General features: G+C 32.9%; 1 protein-coding gene across 1 annotated transcript in view; it reads left to right on the forward strand.

Moving 5' to 3' along the window:
- Nucleotides 1–311: 311 nt before the first annotated feature.
- LOC143258561 (uncharacterized) overlaps nt 312–18,848 on the forward strand; it is a 278,942-nt gene continuing 260,405 nt past the window's right edge. Inside the window, exon 1 of the mRNA XM_076517703.1 lies at nt 312–758. Coding sequence (XP_076373818.1) covers nt 531–758 — 228 coding nt within the window. The 5' untranslated portion in view covers nt 312–530. The remainder of the gene's footprint in view (nt 759–18,848) is intronic.

Consider the following 18,848-nt stretch of genomic DNA (forward strand, 5'->3'; position numbering starts at 1 on the left):
GTCACTATTAATTACTGTTTTTGTTTTGTCATGTGACTGTCATAATTAAAACTTAACAAAAACGATATTCTCTATGACATAAAATAATTACTTAAAGAAAAGTTGCTTTTCTGAAAGCTTTAGTGTTTGATTTAAACTGGTATACTCGTGTAATTAAATGCGAATGTCAATTACGTCTGAAATTAAAATAATAGAAACTCCTTTTAAATTAATGACCGACCCACCACTTTTCGGTCTTGTGTCCCTGTGTGTAGGTAGGTACACGTGGGTTTCACGCGACACCCGCGGATATGCTATGAGAACGAGGGTTGTACCTGGTGTTTCAACAATTCTGCGGTAGCAGACAAAGGTAGCATATTGCTGGGAAAGCTTGTGTCTGGAGGGTGAGAGAATAAAAGATAGTTCAAGGGTATGGTTTCCAAATTTGGTCATCTTATGATATTGTGAATGTTTTGCTATGGACCAACATTCAAGGTAATAACAGCTACTCAACTTTTAACAAAGCAATCCTTCCAAGGGAAAAAAACGTGATGTTAAAGTCGGAGCCTTTTCGTTCTCCTCGTCTTTACAAAGTACAAGAGGGAACAGGCACCCAGAAAAGGAAGGCGGGGCCCTTTCGAAGATCGTTTCCAAAATCTACAAAGGGACCAGAGTCGACTGGGAATACCCAAACTGACACTCAACGTCAATCTTATCGGCCGCTTGAATCGAAACCTATTGAAATTCTGGTGAAGCTGCCCAGTGGAAGTACGAAAAAGGTAAGGTGTGTTTATGTTAAATATTTATATTCTAAAGTAAGGCATATTTTTGAAATTTCTTGTTAATAAAATTACCGTTATTAAACAGGATACTTAAAACTGATGAAATTTAATATTTTTGAAGAACTATTTTTTATCTGTTTTATGGTAAATGAAATTTATATTATAATGAGTTTAACTGATGAAGTTATTTTAAGAAACTGTAAAAACTTTAAAACTTTTACGAGATACAAAATCTTTGATCAAAGTACATTTGTAAGTCTCTCTAAATGAGCATTAAATTACGATTTTGGTTGGCCTAAAATAAATTGCTTTTCGTTTCAACTGTATAGTAGTATTTTGCCTGCTGGTATTACTTTACGTGTCGTCATATAAAGTCAACGTTTCTAGCTATTTTTAACATTCTATTTACGTTATATTTTATTTGGGCTTTGTTTTTTATAAAAAAAACCTGCGGTTTTAATTTAAAGAAATGTGTAAAACGTTCTTACACTATACATTTTAATAACAATATGGACTTTGAACATTTTAATATTATTCAAGTTTGAAGTTGGATTATCCGCTAAGCTCTTTGGATAAAGCTTAGATATATGTTAATATCAAGATTAAAACTATATTTACAACATTACAGATACTTGGTTATAAATAATAGGCCTTGGTTGTTTGGCAGACAACATTGGAGAAAGCAATATTCATGATACCTAGTAATTATAATAAACAATTAACTGAAAGTGCTTTCAGAGGTCAAGTCAAAAGATGATGTAGAATCGAGATGCGATTGCAAAATCATTACTTTTAAAATAACTTATATTTGTGTTTGTTTGTGTTTTCTTATAGCATAACCACGTCGGGCTATCTGATGTGTCCATCGAGGGGAATCGAACTCCTGATTTTAGCCTTCAAAATTCGTAGACTTACCGCTGTCCCAGCTGGGGATTTTTAACATAAGTGACTAATACACTGCGTAGATTTTAGCAGTATTACATGTAAATCATTAGAAAAAAAAAAGACATTATTACCAACAGCATGCACAACTTAATATTATTAGTATATTTCAAATTTGTATTCTTTATGCATATAAATTGTTCTTCATTCTGAAGATATTATTTTAAATGAAGAGTTGCGATTCTTTTCTTGAATGAGTAATTGTTATAAATCGACTGACTACTTTATTATGACCTACCACATACTGATGGAGACAGTGAGACGTTACAGTATGTGATATTTCAGCAAATATCGTGATCGAATGCTATTCACTTAACTGTGAGAATATTGTAAAGGCTAGTGAATAGACATATTATGAAGTGCTGCATGCATCAAATGTGTTCTAGTTGAGAGAATATAGTTACTAGGATTCAGTTAACTCTAACTGCTATGCAAAGAACACAAGTAAAGTAATATATGATAATCAATAAACTGCCTGGAAACAGTTTCTCTCAGACACAAATTTAAAAGGCATTGATCGAGTGGTCTCAGAATAAATTGTAAGTAATGAATAACAATAACTGTATTGTAAAATACAGACAAAAATATACCCAAAAATTTGATTCTGCTTCTATTATTTTTTGCTAGAAGTGGCATAACGACGTTGGAAACGGTGTTGGATTTCTTTATAAGGAAAAATAATATCCATAAAAAAAACCTGAACATGGTTGTCAGTTGTACATATCTTACAATGCCGTAATTTTACTATGACATCTAAAGACTATTTGAATAGAATGCCTTCATACAATTATGTGAAATTCGCTTGAATAACATGACACTAACTTCAGTCATTTTCCATGGCTGATACAGTCAGAGAATCTTAGTACGATTGGATGTATTTTGAAAGAACTTTGACCAAACGTCACATTTAACACTTAATTCCCTCTACCAACACCTGTGAACATAACATCAGTTACTCGTTAGTTAAATAGCTACAGTCCAACAAGACTTGGATAGTGAACGATGAGTTGCGGACTTACAACATCCAGGGTTCGTTTCCCCTCAGTGGACACAGCATAAAGCCCAATGCACTAAAACAAACAATTCAAAAAGATCTACCCAAAATGTTGTAGAGTATTCCACATGGATAAAGGTAATACAATTCTCTATCACCTTGGGGAGAGGATCTGAATAAAGTTGCCAGCAAGTGTGATTGTTTGAAGATGTTCAGGAAATGGCATCAGTAATCACTAAAAGTTGGGGTGGGAGGGATGCCATTGCCAATAATGCCATTAATAATAAGACAAACACTGAAAACTTGTTATATAAATATTTTGAATTTGTCTCCTTTTGGGAAGAAAATTTTCCACTTTAAATGTAACATATTTCCAACTGTCTTTTTTTTTTTTTAGTTTAAAATATCAACTGTATAAATGCAGGTAGACTGAATGTTTAATGAATCAGTGCCTTCTAAGGTCTATTATTTTATTTAATGAATCTGTGGAAGTTGTGCAATCTAGTAACAAAGTAAAAAAATCCAACTGTACGAAAGCTTTCAATAATGGGCAATAATATTTAAAAGACCAGCTTTTGCACTCAAGTGAATCCAGTAAAGCAAAATGAACAGCAAGGTATGTCAACGATTCAGTTTAAGTTTTCTGTATACTTAAATGTATGATTAAATAGCTATTAAAATAGAGGTGCTTGATTTCTAAGGCCTCGTTTAGGCTTAAATATCTTGTCGAATCATGCAATAGGTATTAGGAGATTAATACCTTTAGCTTTTAACATCACCCATTATATACGTTTCAGCAAATGCATGTCACGACAGGTAATCTAGTAAGTAGCTGTAGTCATATCTGCTCGGGTAGTTTGAGAAAGTGTTAAGGGCTACAGCAATCGTTCCATAGAGAAATGACAACAGAATAGTACAGTTGTAAATTAAAGGTTAAATGTACATAAGGACTGAAGAGGCTGTATTCCATTGTACTGTATATTATGATGTCTGCACGTGGAATAAGTAATATTCTACTTCATGAGACGTTAATTTGCGTCAAAAGAAACGTACCTTAAATTTTTTTTTGCAGTGGTAATACGCAAATTCAATTTTTGATATATGATAAGATGTACTATTCTTGCAAGTGAACTGGTTATTTTACTTCACGTTTCAATTATCCACACCTACAATTTTCTCAGAATGGCATGAGTACGCTAGAAGATACAGGCGTTATCATCACAGCAAAGTTAATTTTTTTTATATATATAAACTGCTTAAAGTACATACTTGCTTTATTGTTTCTGACAATAAATGGTTCTATCTAATTTGTTTTATGTAAGAGCATTACAAAGCATTATTATTAATATTGTAGGTATTAATAAGATTTGTGATTCACCAGTTATTTATAAGCATATCAGCTGGATAAATGTATTAGGTATGCTTCAAAGGTTGATGATGGTTAATGCTAGTTCAAAGTCAGTTTAAATAACCTGATAGTTGTTTTCTACATCCTTCTGAAACATTTAACATACAGTACTAAGTATATACCTTTAGAAGCTTATTCAACAGTTGAACAATGAAAACATGAGACAAAATAAGTGATGACACCTGACTGAGACACAAATACTTGTATTCTATCATCGGGGCTAAGAAACCCAACTTTTCAGTGCTTCGTTTCCTCATTTTAATTTTTTTCATGAGTGGCTTACCACATCATAAGAAGTTTTACAAGCGGCTTATCTAGTAGGCGTATATTAAAGCGGAGTGTGGCCAGCTCGTGTTTAGGAATCAGCTTTTTCCATCATTTATTTTTTCGTCACAAATTTGATAATCAGCAACTGCACTGCCTCATGTCATCGCTAATGTCGCGCGCTTCATCACTGCCACAGACTCTGCCCATTTTGTAACGTCAGTCTGGTTTAGATGTTTGTTATCAAGTGTGCGTTGTTTTACATGCGCTTGCAAACATATTTTTATTGTGTAACTTTCAAATGTTTAAATATATTTCATTTTTAATCCTATAATATGGATAAGTGGGTAATTCGGAAACGAAAGAATCTAGATGATGGTGAACACTCAGAAAATAAAGACAGTCTAGTTGATTCTGGCATTACTGACGAAAAGAGAATGACGATTGACTGGAAAAACATGAAACAAGAATTTGATGAAAATTGGAAGTTGAAATTTGTAGTGATTGAAGCAAATAACAAGCCAGTGTGTCTTTTATGTAACAAAGTTTTAAGAATAATAAAGTTTACAACCTTAAGCAACACTTTAACAATTTTTACAATGAATTTGATGTAAAATTTCCAGTTAATAGCAAAAATCTCATGAATGAAATTAGTCGTTTGAAAGCACAGCTTCATGAACAAAAGGGAGGCCTAAAAATACTTTTATCATCGATGGAACTAGTTACGTTAGCTAGCTATAAAGCAACTTGGATTCTAGCTCAAAAAGAAATCATTTTCAGATGCTGAAACTCATTGAAACTCTGTTGGAGAATTATATGATTCAAAAATAAAAGATGATTTTCTTCAAAGGGTAAATAATTTGCAACTAAGTCGAAGAACAATTGTCCGCAAAATGCGAAAGTTAGCGAAAGACATAGAAAATCAGTTGCTTGAACAACTAAAATACTGTTTTTATTTTTCTTTAGCACTAGATAAGTCAACAGATGTTATTTACACTGCACAGATATTTTGGGTTCGATATGCAACTTCAGATATTTAAGTGAGAGAAAGAATGCTTGGACTCTGTGGAGTACGAGATCAAACATGTGGAAAACCTCTTTGAAAATTTTATTGAAATGTCAAAAAAATCAATCAGGATTAAAAAAAATGGTTTATGTCACAACAGACTATGCTCCTGCCATGATCGGTGCGAAATTAGGATTTGTTTCTCTTTTGAATTTTAAATTCTCTAATTTAAAATAATGTGAAGTCCACGCTGCCATCTTTCCATTGCATTTTGCATCAGAAAGATTTATGTGCTCAGATGTCTAAGAGTGATGAACTGAAAAAGTTGATGGACATTGTTGTAAAAATTGTGAATTATGGAAGCCTACTCATCCATCAACAGTTTGTTGAGTTTTTGAAGAAAAGCAGTGGCTGTACTCTTGATGATCTTACTGATTTTGCAAATGTAAGATGGTTAAGTAGAGAAAAAGTCTTGGAACGATTTACTTCATTATTTCTTTAAATAAACGAGTATCTTGTTGAAAAAGGTAAATTTGAAAATTTCACTGAAATTGAAACTTTGTCATGGCTATGTAATTTGCACTTTCTGTGCAACATGATGGTTCACTTGAATAATTTTAACACGAAGCTTCAAGGAAGAGGTAAAATAATAAGCGAGCAATCACAATCTATTTATAAATTTCAGTTAAAGCTAAACCTCCTTGTGGAACAATTACAAAAGAATGATTTGACACATTTTGCAAAGTTGAATAGTTTTCTAGAAAATAATAAGGACTATGATTTCTCTGATGCTGAAGATGATCTCTATGTAAACTGGATCAAAAATCTGTCTCAAAATATGAATCACGTTTCTCAGAATTTAAATATTTGAAATTGATATTTGAATTTTTGCATGATCCATTTCAATTTGACTTAGGAAATTTCAGTAAGGAAATTACATCTTTTTTGTCTTTGGATAAGTGTGGATTTGAAGACGAGATGCTTACCCTGCAAAGTGTAGAACACATAAAAGGTAACAAAAATGTTCTGTCAGAGAGATGTGGCTCACTATTCTGATAAATGAAAGTCTTCCAAATTTAAAGATAGCAATTTCAAAATTATTTTCCATGTGTGTGTGAGTCAACATTTTCTCAAGTCTAGATACAGATCTCAGCTTACTGACATAAATTTAGAGGCAGATCTAAGATGTTCTTTGAGCATAGATATTAATCGAAATTTCACGAAACTTGTTGATGAAAACCCTAATCAATTTTCAGATCAAAGGTTAGTTATCAAACGCAATTATTTTGATTAAACTAACATCTTTTTTTTTAAATAGTTTATTTGTTTGTTTTGAATTTCGCGCAAAGCTACACGAGGGCTATCTGCGCTCACCGTCCCTAATTTAGCAGGGTAAGACTAGAGGGAAAGCAGCTAGTCATCACCATTCACCACCAACTCTTGGACTACTCTTTACCAATGAATAGTGGGATTGATCGTCACATTATAATGACCCCACGGCTGAAAGGGCGAGCATGTTGGGTGCGACGGGGTTTCGAACCTGCGACCTTCGGATTATAAGTCGAACGTCTTAACCCACCTGGCCATGGCGGGCCTTTTCAATAGTGTGGCCAACGTTGTTTTCATTAGACATAGTTGTGGCCACTACGAAAAATAAGTATTAAAGAAACTCTACTTCTAGTGTAAAAATAGCCATAAACTTACAATCTGAATCACCTTCACGTTATTTAAATAATTAAACTGATTAAATTCACTTGTGCGTATAAGGGGTTATGGCGTTTGTTTGGTATACTAATTTTGGTGAGTTTCCTTAAATTAAATCTCATTGTATTCACTAGTGAATATATCAAAACTTATTTTAGCTGTTTTATTTGTTTGTCTGTGTATAACATGCACAAGTTTCTTTCAGTCGTGTACTAGAATAACATGTGAGTATATTTATGCAGGAGAGGGCTGGTTTGACCTGCAGTCTACACGCTCTGTTAGACACGAACTAGTCTACCGGTGAAGGTAAACCCCCTTGCATCGTGACATCATCAAACGCACCATGCATTCCATTTTCAAGTTGTATGGGTTTCAAGGTCATATTTAACCTAAAACTGAAACTATAGGGTTCAGTTATAGCGTATTCAAGATCCGTATGGTGCTCGAATTTCTCAACAGGTCATGTTATAGTCAGTTTTCAAAGACAGTCTGGTAACCAGGTTCCACAAAGAAACTGGTTTCATATTACAACGTGTCGGTCTATCTACATATACATAACTATGTGGTATCGATGTATATGTATATAATTACCGTTCATGCATAATAATAACCTATTTAAATCAATACTTTTACACATCAGACTTTTAAAGCAATACAACAAAATGCCTCTTGTTATCGCGGTGTGTCAACTCGTTACGAAAAATTATCAATGAAATTCACGCATGAAGATCTCTGTTTTAAGTAATTAATGTTTTAATACACCAAAATATGTTCTAAGAAATGTAAATTTTTTATTGTACATTTGTGAAGTTGTAACAAAAGTAATTTGGAGAAGAACATGTCTACCACTAAATGGCTATAAAATTTACATTTTGAATATTAAATTCCGAAAGTTCACCGGTGACGTGTATAGAATATATTCAGAACTGAGCTCCACCTACCAAGGGACAATATTTTAATCAGTTCTTCTTTAATTTGTATGGAATATAAAAAAACATGGCACACTGTATTCAAAAATAAGTATTTTAAAATCTATTTTGACCAATATTTATTCTAATAACAGTTATTTGGTCACATCGCAAAAATATTAATATTTAATGTCTTTACAAACGTCAACGTAATGAGAGTAGCCTCAACGTGTACATTTTTTGCACAAATCGCAATGCTTTATTTATTTTTATTTTTATTTTTGAATTTCGCACAAAGCTACTCGAGGGCTATCTGTGCTAGCCGTCCCTAATTTAGCAGTGTAAGACTAGAGGGAAGGCAGCTAGTCATCACCACCCACCGCCAACTCTTGGGCTACTCTTTACCAACGAAAAGTGGAATTGACCGTAACATTATAACGCCCCCACGGCTGAAAGAACGAGCGTGTTTGATGTGACGGGGATTCGAACTTGCGAGCTTTAAATTACAAGTAAAGTGCCATAACCAGCTGACCATGCCGGGCCTGACTGATTTGTTTTAGATACAGCTGTATAATGGTTAACAGCGAGTGTCATCCGCTTGTGAAACAGGAAACCAGAGTTAAGCATCGGCTTTAGGTGTCTTTTGAAGGCGACACAGAGGTTGGGTTACTTACTTTCAAATATGACGATATATAAATATATAAATATACCTGTTACAACAATAAAAGGAGATGACAAGATTTCTCCAACTGTGCCTTGTTTAATTTGGCCATTAGAACGTTGCACTTTTACATATTTGTATATAATTTTCCTCGTTTTTGTAAATTAAATACTTGCGTATATTTGCATATTATATATCGCGCCTTTTTTGTAAATAACACATTTTAGAATGGTTGGTGTATTTATTCTAACTTGTCTGTTTTACATATGTAAAATATTTTGGTGAGATACTATATTTATTTCAATTTTCATAACACAAAGCTTGATTTTAATTAAAATATCTGTAACTTTTTTACAGAAAACTTATTATCACCAAATTATGTCCTTATTTCTTAGTTAATCTGAAGGGTGAAAAGCATTTAATTAATTTTTATTTTTAATTATCTCGATTACAGTGAATTTTATGTGTATATTTAATTCAATCAAAGAATTATAAAAAAATTAAGTTATTGTCAAATAGATAGTGCTGTCATTTTTTCGATTATAACTGTTACGAATATTGCCCACCACAACTCTTAAGGGTGTTGAAGCTAAGAAAACATATTTTATGAGTATGTGACTAACTTTAATACATCTTAGAATGCTAAAACAATCGAACCCGTGTTTCAGACCAACTTCTATCGGAAGATGTAGCCAGATAGTTTTTTCTCATTTCTGTTCTGTATGTTTTGCCTTCTCAACAAGAACGCCAACAATAACACTAACACATTTTGTCTGTTATGTATCGTAGTCTATAACAGATATTAAGTTATGTTTAGTTTTAGACTGTTTAGATCCGTCTTGAAATATAAGAACAAGGTCATTACAGCGATTAGAACAGCCGTTACAATACTTCGTATTTTAATAAAAGTTCGGTTCTATGTCTAGAACCGCAGTAATGCTTTGCTTTGCTTTTCTCTAACTTTACTGGAGTCACTAATGTGAGCTTAAGTATATCTAAATGCTAGATAACTTGAAACGTGAACATAAGTTGGCAAATTAAAAGAACTATCCAGCATTACAGAAATTCATACTCTCCTTTAATTGAGTTTTTTATTGTTCTTTTCTTTTTCCACATTCTTCACTTTTACAATCACACAGTATTTTACAAGCATTGAGACTGATATTTCCTTTATGTAAGCTAAAATAACTTATCAGCCATACCAAGTTATTAGGAAACTTTCAGATTGTTTTATTTAAACACTGAAGTTTTGAACACGCTGATCTCTGAAATGAAAAATAACATTTATTTGATTAAGTTTGTTTCTTTAGAAGAAAGCCACAGTGTCTATTGTGTCTGCCGAGGAGAATCGAACCTCATAATTTAGCAATGGAAAGGCCGTTAGCTTATAGCTGTCCCACCGGGTTACCTACTAAGTTGCTCACGATAAATTGTTTTGTTTATAATGAACCCTTTAAATTTTGCTTTTTTTTTAACTGTTTTCTTTCATTTAATTAGTATGTGGAAAGAATGGGATTGGTCAGTTCATAAATTTAAACAACATAATTTTAGGTTAAGTATTTTAATAAAGACGTTATCAACTTAGGAGTTTACTGAATATTAAAATTGTTTTTTATTTTTGCTCCTGCACCGTTATTTGAAAGTTTTACGTAAACTGTGTAAAAGTAAATAGAGAAGTATTAGTCCTGCAAATTCTCAGTATTCTTTGGTAATTTTACAATGGCTGAAACAAGCAATAAGATAACGTGTTATACTTTTACGTGAGCTGAGGATTCTTTTTCAGTAGGCGTTTGTGACTTGTTGGCAATAAATTCGAACAATAAAAGAACAGCACACAATCCACAAACCGATAGAACGTCAAAGTGAATGCAAAGACAATGACTACGTAGAGCATGCGAATAGAAATATAATTATATGAATAATGAAAAAGAGAAATAAACAGAAAAATAAATAATTAAAAATAGGTGTGTAATTGGCTTAATATACAGATTGATAAACTAGTTTAAATACTGAAACAAGCAGGTAATTTCATTATCAGATTCTGGTAATTAGTTACAGACTTGATTTATTAGATGGATATTAAGTACAAATAAATAAGCACTTGTACAGATGTTTGAAAAAATAAATAATTAGAATAACGGATAAATAAAGACTAATTAATGAACACAAATGGTTTGATGAATAAATAAAAAGACTATTAGATAATTTTGGAAGACAGACAAGTAATACATATTATAGTCATATATATAAATGATAGACATGCACGTAGGTCAACAGATATAGACGCATAATTAAATAGTTGGGCAAACATATAATTAATTAGATAGACATAAAGACGGAAAATAAAATCCTTAGACATATGACTGGATGAATACTTTGTGAACATATAATTAGAGCAATCAATATATTTTTGAATAAGTTTATGCTGTTTAGCTTTAGGCTGAAGGAAGCTCATGCTGTTGGTTCCTCACGTATGTCTTTAATTAACATTTCGTCGCTAAGCGTTTAAATTAATAATATTTATTATATTTGTGTTGCCATACAATTCCCTGAATCTTGACCTGCGTAAAACGCAGTGTCGGTCCCAGTCTACACAGTAGTTTCTTGTCTATAATCTATATGGATGTGTATCCTAAACCGAACCCTAATTGCGCCACAAGGTTTTGTGTAATATACATGAAGCCCCACCTAATTACGTGGGTGAATTAGTCTCGCCCTTTCACTACTGTGGGTGCAGAAAGTTGTCAAGGTCAGTGACACTGAAAATTTAAACCAGATTAACTTAAATCTAGTAGGTGGCAAAGATACCTCTTATCTCGTTTAGGGACCTAACTTATCACAGTATACTTTATTCCTGAAATAAAACATATTGTTATCAGCATTACAAAAGGTTAGCAAAATATGAAGTAAAATAATGAAAAAGTGATAATGAATATCCGGTATGTTTACAAGTGGTAGGGTGAGTTTTCTCGATAGTAAAATATGGACGAAACACACAGGGCCAGTATTGCTGCCTACCCTATAGTTGCAAATTTTCGTAAAAATATTAATCATCATAAACATCACTATTATCATAATGGTTGTGACGAAAAACATCAGTGTTATTACCTTGAACAAAAGATTTTTTGTTGCTCTGCAACAGTGCAACAAGAAAGCAAGAATCTCGTTTGAGACGTATTTACACCGCCAGTTTAGGTAGTTGTCAAAACAATCGCATGACGAGGCTTCAACAGCGTCGCAAGGGCGAGAGATACACCATTTCAGTCTATTTCCATGTCGTCACTATTCATACACCAACTGTTACCAACAGAATCTAAGTGGAAGATGTATGCTAGTATACAGTATAACATTCCGCCATACTGCTGTTTGGGCATTTGCTTACAAGGTATTGTTTTACATTTGCAACTGATATGTTTTTGCATTTCTACATTTACCACATCGTTCCCACCGCTTCCATACTGCAGACACATTGTCCTCTAGCAGTGGTTCCTGTGAAAAAGTCCACAAGCTCCAAGTTATTGTAGAGTCTAACATAACTCAGCTTTTGATTGATTAAATTGTAATGTATTTATGTTGAAAGAATCCCACCCACTAACAGAGTAGTCCTTTGTATGAGCAATACAATGTATTTCCTATCTTTGCAATCAGAGCAGAAATAATGATAAACCTTGTCGTAGCCTTGAATCCCTGAATCAAGAATTATTTGTGGTAGACTTGAATCCTAGAAATATCAGACCAAGGTTTCCATATCAACATCAAATTATTTAATGAAAATTGATTCATGCACATTCTTTTCTGAGTACAAAACATGTAATGACTTCCTTGCGTCTGATTCTTCCTCACTGAGGTGCAGATCTAGGACGTCGCTGACTAGCACATTATCATCCACACAACTGAATTTGTTAATTCAGTAGATTCATTACTTTTATATACAAATCTTGAACCTCTGTTCGGACAGGGTTGTCGCCAACTCGGAAAATATAGGTCCAAATGAAAATTTGCTACTGAACGTGAATTGCTGTTTAGCATTGTATATTAACAACCTGAAATTAGTTAAAGTTCTGCCGCATAGAATTCCATGAATTTTGGAAGTACAATATTGTCTAGAATGCAACGACATGGGATGGAATTCATGATTTTCTTTCAAATTACTTTCACTAAAACATGCAGACAACATGCCAGTACCTGTCACTTGTCTATCCAAAACCAGATGGTTTCTCCATTGTTCTTCCTTCCAATTTCAATGCTCATGGCATCGAGAGAACAATTAGTCAATGAAATCTAGCAGCAATGAACACTTTGCACATAATGTATTGGCCGATAGTCCTGAAGTGATGACTTTTATACTCTTTCACAGCATAACTTATGTAATGATAATCAGATGAATTATGATATTTAGAACTGTCTCTCATTTCATACACATAATCTCCAGAAGTTTGATGATTCCTTGTCTTAATCAGAGCTCTAGCCTGCTTCTTTTTACCTAGTAGAATTCATGAAAATCTACTACTGGCTTGACAACCGTAGTAATGTCTTATTTAAATAGTTTTTATCTAGAGTAGTCACTTTAAAAATTAATCAGTAGTTTATCTTCTATCCACAGTGTTTCCACAGTTAGCGATAACCTCTACCAAGCGAGGCCAGCCAATCAAAAGGTTACAACACGTTGCCGCTCTCTTTATACTCCAAATATATCTTGCAGCAATTTACGTTCAGAAACATACATTCTTAAACGTTTATATATCACAAACTTGCATCTCAAACTTGTCATCGTGTTGTCACCACTTGACATCAGCTCCTCTTAGGTATTGATAATCTTCCATTGTTAGTAGTCGCAATATAATGGCCTTGTTAACCACAAAGATAAGAGCTTTTAGTTTTCCGTGATTTGTGATGACAAAAACCCATTTGAAGTAACAATGTATCTCAAGACGGCTGGTATGGGTATTAAAACTTTTATTATAATGAAATAGAGAACAAGGTTTCGACCTTCTTATATCATCTAAAAAGGTTAACCTGAAGATGACTTAAGAAGGTCGAAACTTTTGGTTTTCATTTAGTTTCATGATATTTTTAAATCAAAAGCTACTGTTTGAATTCTCAACCAAAACTGATCGTATTTTAAAAGTTTAAGTACATTTCACTTGCGATAGGACGATTTTCCAGTGGATACTGCTCTGAATTTGTTGAATTAACCTTTGTACACCGATCTAATCATTTATTCAAGGCGTATAAGGCGGTGACGTTAACTTAATAATTCCATTGTTTCAGATAGCTGTTCTGAGCTATCTTTTCGATACCTGTTATCGATTTCAGGCTCAGAGCAAATTGAGTGATTATCCGTGATGACAGAAAACCCACTTGTAGAGAAAATTATATATTTAAAAACGGCTGGTATGGGTAGAGAAAGCACTAATTAAGGAGCGAACAACGTTTCGAGCTTCTTCGGTCATCGTCAGGTTCCAAAGAAGGTCGAAACGTTGTTCGCTTCTCTATTAGTGCTTTCTCTACCCATACCAGCCGTTTTTAAATATATAATTTATAATTGATTGACTAGTTTAAGGTATTACGCCTGCTTTCATTAGTGTTAATCCAATTTTTTAATCAATAGCTACTTAGACAATGTAATTATAAACTTGTGAAGTAACCAAGATATCGATGATTCTCTGCTTTAATATGATAGGCTAGCTACCTTTAAGCAAACTGGGAGCACAACACAGTAAATAGAAGTGAGCATTCTATGTTACTAAACGGTGTTGTCAACAAAATAATTCCATCTTGGGATTTATCTTTATTTATAGCTAAATGTTGTGAGAAAAAATTTCTTTATACCAGTAAATTAAATCAATATTTTCTATAAATGTTTACAATATTTCATGAAAATACATTGGAGTTTGTTTTTCATTCATTTATTTCTCCATTCACTTCTGTTATTGTTTTATATTTCTTCACACTCTTGTGTCATTGTTTTTCATTGCGCTAGTTAGGAAATTTATTTGTTCTCAGTTTTAAAAAGTAACTTTTACTTTAATTCGATCTATTGTTGTTTAAATGTAATCATTGTTTCGTTTATTTATATTTTATAATAGTTTTCAAATAACCATTTTACCTTGGCGTGATTAGAGCATCGTTATTTTTATTCAGGAATTATTAAGTACCTTTGTGCTTTACAAAATAAACAAATTGATCGTTCTAAAGTTTTTTGTTTTTTTTTGTTCTCCGGCGAGTCAACAATACATGTTCAAACTTATATCATTAAAATTGAGGATTCGATTCCTGACTATGGAAATAACTTTTATGGTTATATCATTTATGAAATAATCACATACTCGAGATATAAAAAAAATTTAAATGTGTTTGTTTGATAAAATGTTTATGTCTCGCCTTATCTTCTGGAGAAAAATCCTGATTGGATCACATGAAGACTCTGTAATATTTCTGTTTTGTTTCTAATATTCTGATTATTTATCTGAAGTTATATTCCTTTATCTAACTCTAGATTTTGCACACGGCTCAGATCTCCACAAATCATAATAATTAATAAAATATAACAACACTGTATAAAATTCATCATAAAATATAATTCACCATTGTATGTTCTTTAAATATTTCTAACGAAAAATATTATTCATCTGTAATTAAATATCAATTATAACATTACCTTTTAAATTCATATTTTCTGTTGTCATAACGACTATTTATGATACAGTTGTAATATTGTACTTTCGTTGATAAATGCTTTTAAATTACGTGACGAAAATAATTCAAAATTCGATCTATGTAACAATAACAAATTCGTTTTCTTCTTTTAACGTTTGTAAACAATGGTAGCTTGTAGCCTACGTTTACAGTCAAGCTAACTATAAAAATAAATTTATTCTTAGAACTTTAAGGCTGGTTGATTCAAGTAATTGTAAACAAAATACAAGCTAAATCAAAAACAGTCTCTGACTATACACAACTTTATTTTTTCGATGTTTCATTGAATCTTGTATATATATCCCCAACTCCTTGAATTTATAAGAAAACTTGACGTTTACATTTTAAAAAACATTCATGCTTACGTTATTAAACTTTTTATCTCAACGTCATGCGTTATCTAGCTAGTATCTAAAATAAAGTATTAAAAACAGTTTACGAGAGCTGTTCAAAAAATACGTGGACTGACGTCATAAAACAAAATGTACTTTGTTTAGAAGTTACAGGTCTGGGACCCCTTCAAAGTACTCTCCTCCCCAACGCACACACTTATCCCAACGGTGTTTCCACTTGTTGAAACAGTCGTGGTACGCTTCTTTTGTAATGTCCTCCAGCTCCTTCGTCGCATTTGCCTTAATCTCGGGATTCGTCTCAAATCTTCTTCCTTTCAAGGGTCTTTTGAGTTTGGGGAACAAGAAAAAATCGCAAGGAGCAAGGTCAGGTGAGTAGGGGGGGGTGGGGAAGAACAGTGATCGAGTGTTTGGCCAAAAACTCATGAGTTCTGAGGCACAAATTTCGCAGCAACGCGGTGCATCTTCAATTTTTCGGTCAAAATCTCGTAACAAGATCCAAGTGATATCCCACATTCTTCAGCAAGCTCCCTGACAGTCAGACGTCGATTTGCCTGCACCAGGGTGTTGATTTTGTCGACGTGTGGGTCGTCAGTTAACGTGGAAGGACATCCAGGACGCTCATCATCTTCAATGGACTGTCGACCATCCTTAAAACGTTCATGCCACTTGACACATGCCGTATGCTTCATAGCAACATCACCGTAAGCCGTGTTAAGCATAGCAAAAGTTTCAGTCGCAGATTTTCCAAGTTTAACACAAAATTTCACAGCAAGTCGTTGCTCCTTCAGGTCATTCATTCTGAAATCCGCCAAACGAAAAAATCGCACTTCACTTAATACACAAATGAAGATATCTGCAATCGGGAAATGGCGTCGTAATCAGCTGATCTGTGCGAACCTAGCGACACCAAGCGAATTCCCCTGGAACCAACTGGAGCCGCGCAATTCAAAAAAGTCCGCGTATTTTTCAACAGACCTCGTTTAGAGGAAGAGGTCTAATGTACCTGACCCTCCTGGGTATCTAACAGACCTCGTATAACAATACATTTAAATTCTCATTTTGTTCTTTTTTTCTACTGATTGAATATTTTCTGAAAAAAGACATTCTTTAAGCAATAAACGTCTTAATCTTTCCCGTATGTAGTTTAATGTATCTTTTTTATTTCATTTTAAAACATTACAATTAATCGAAAATATTTCAACATATTTTATTTGTCTTATGATTTATTTATACATTTTATATTTAGTTCTTTTGATATATTTATACCACATAAAGGTAAACTCTAAGTTAACGGAAAACAATAAGACGTTTAGATACGAGAAACATGACATTCATTAACATTGCCCCTTCTTCCAATTCTGAAAAGTCTAGATTGTGAGTTAATTTTTAAATTAATTATGTAAATTAAACATAATGTAACTTATATACAGATAATTGAAAAAATATTAACTAAATTAGTGATTATCTATTTCAGTCACCATATTTACCTTCCATTTTCTTTAATAGCAAATTTTAATTAACGTGTTTGAACTGTTTCCCATTCAGAACTAGCTTTCATTTTATTTTACGAAACAGAAGTAGTGTCCTTAACCCTCAAACAGCGGAAATGTAGTAGGTAGCAGCATCAATTGATGATGGCCGCCTCTTAAGGGTTAATAACAGTTCTTGTCTTGAGGCCTTTTCGTAGGTTAAAAGCTTTCTTAGATACTTTAGACATAACATGTTTAGTTGTGAAGATCTATAATAAAATACTTTTTTACCTTTCAAGTGCTCAACATTTCAGGAAATTTAATTTATTTTAGATAGTCTAGAAACAAAGATTGCTTTATCTTTTTTTATGCATCGCATAAGGCTTCATATTACCTATCTTCTGTGGAAACATCTTGACATCATCCTTAAACAAGTTTCTAATAAACTTTTCCGTCATTTCTTTAATGCAAGATTCCATCGATTGATAAATTTATTCTTATGTGGTAATGTTTCATTCATGAAAGATAATATTACGTTTTCCCATTTTCACTATAGTTTTATCATATTTACGTAATTCTTATTTAATATATTGCATTTAATATTTCATTTTTTCAGATCCAATTTATATTTTTAACTTTCAAATAAACAGAATTTTTATGTATATTAGACTCAAGCTTTCATTTGCTTTTATGATTTTAATATTAGTAACCATGGTGGTTGACTCTCATACTCCGTTTTAATTTGGTGTGTATAGTCTTTAAGCTTTACCGTTGTTCAAAGACAATTCTCGATCACTCCCAAGTTTTGTCTTTTTCTGAAGTATAAAATAATTCCATTATTTTTAATTTTCTGTCCAGTTTTACATTTAGTTTTATTTGTTTACAGACGTCTGGCGTTTCAAAAACTTTTCAGTAGATGGTATTTGCCGGTAAAGAAAAATTGGCGTTATAACATATTTTAAAGAAAGAAAACCGTTTTACTTTGGTGTCTCTGCAAGTATATTTCATCTCAGATCAAACACCAAGTTACTCTTTTCCACCCCCGTCAAATTCGTGCATGACGGCATCTTTTACGAACCACCGAGTTTAATTGAGCACATCACTTAAATCTAGCCAACTTAACCGGTGTGACGTCACAAATGTTGGTGATAACACTACGTAAATACTTCTTTTCTAACGACTGGTTAAAAAACACTAATTATTAACAATATCTAGTAGGGTTAGTTAATCATTATTAGTATTGCGTTTTCTGTAAACGAGTAACACGATAATCAATGTTTCATCCTTTTTATTATGATTTAATATGAAAGTAAACACGATCTGTTAGTTGGATTGGGCGTGCTCTTAAAAGTTTTGTTGCTTCAAGGGTAGTTGAAATCATATAGGGCGTTGCTGCATTTGTTGTAAATGCATTTCTTGGAGGGATAGCTATATTGGCTGAAGTAGTTTATGTGAGAATTGTTGCAACGAGTATCACGGTGGTTGAAACTTTGAATAACTCTAACCTTAAACGTTTGAAACATCAGTTGATTCGATTTTCCAGTTTGCTAGTTAGTCTCGCGGCTATTCCAGTCTTTCTAGAAGTTTTCATGTAGCCATTAATTTCTACAGGATGAATCTGACCACTATTCTTTTTACTCTAGCAGTCTGATGATCCACACAATTTGGGCTTATAACAA

Source organism: Tachypleus tridentatus, chromosome 8 (assembly GCF_004210375.1).
Source record: "Tachypleus tridentatus isolate NWPU-2018 chromosome 8, ASM421037v1, whole genome shotgun sequence".
NCBI classification, from domain to species: domain Eukaryota; kingdom Metazoa; phylum Arthropoda; class Merostomata; order Xiphosura; family Limulidae; genus Tachypleus; species Tachypleus tridentatus.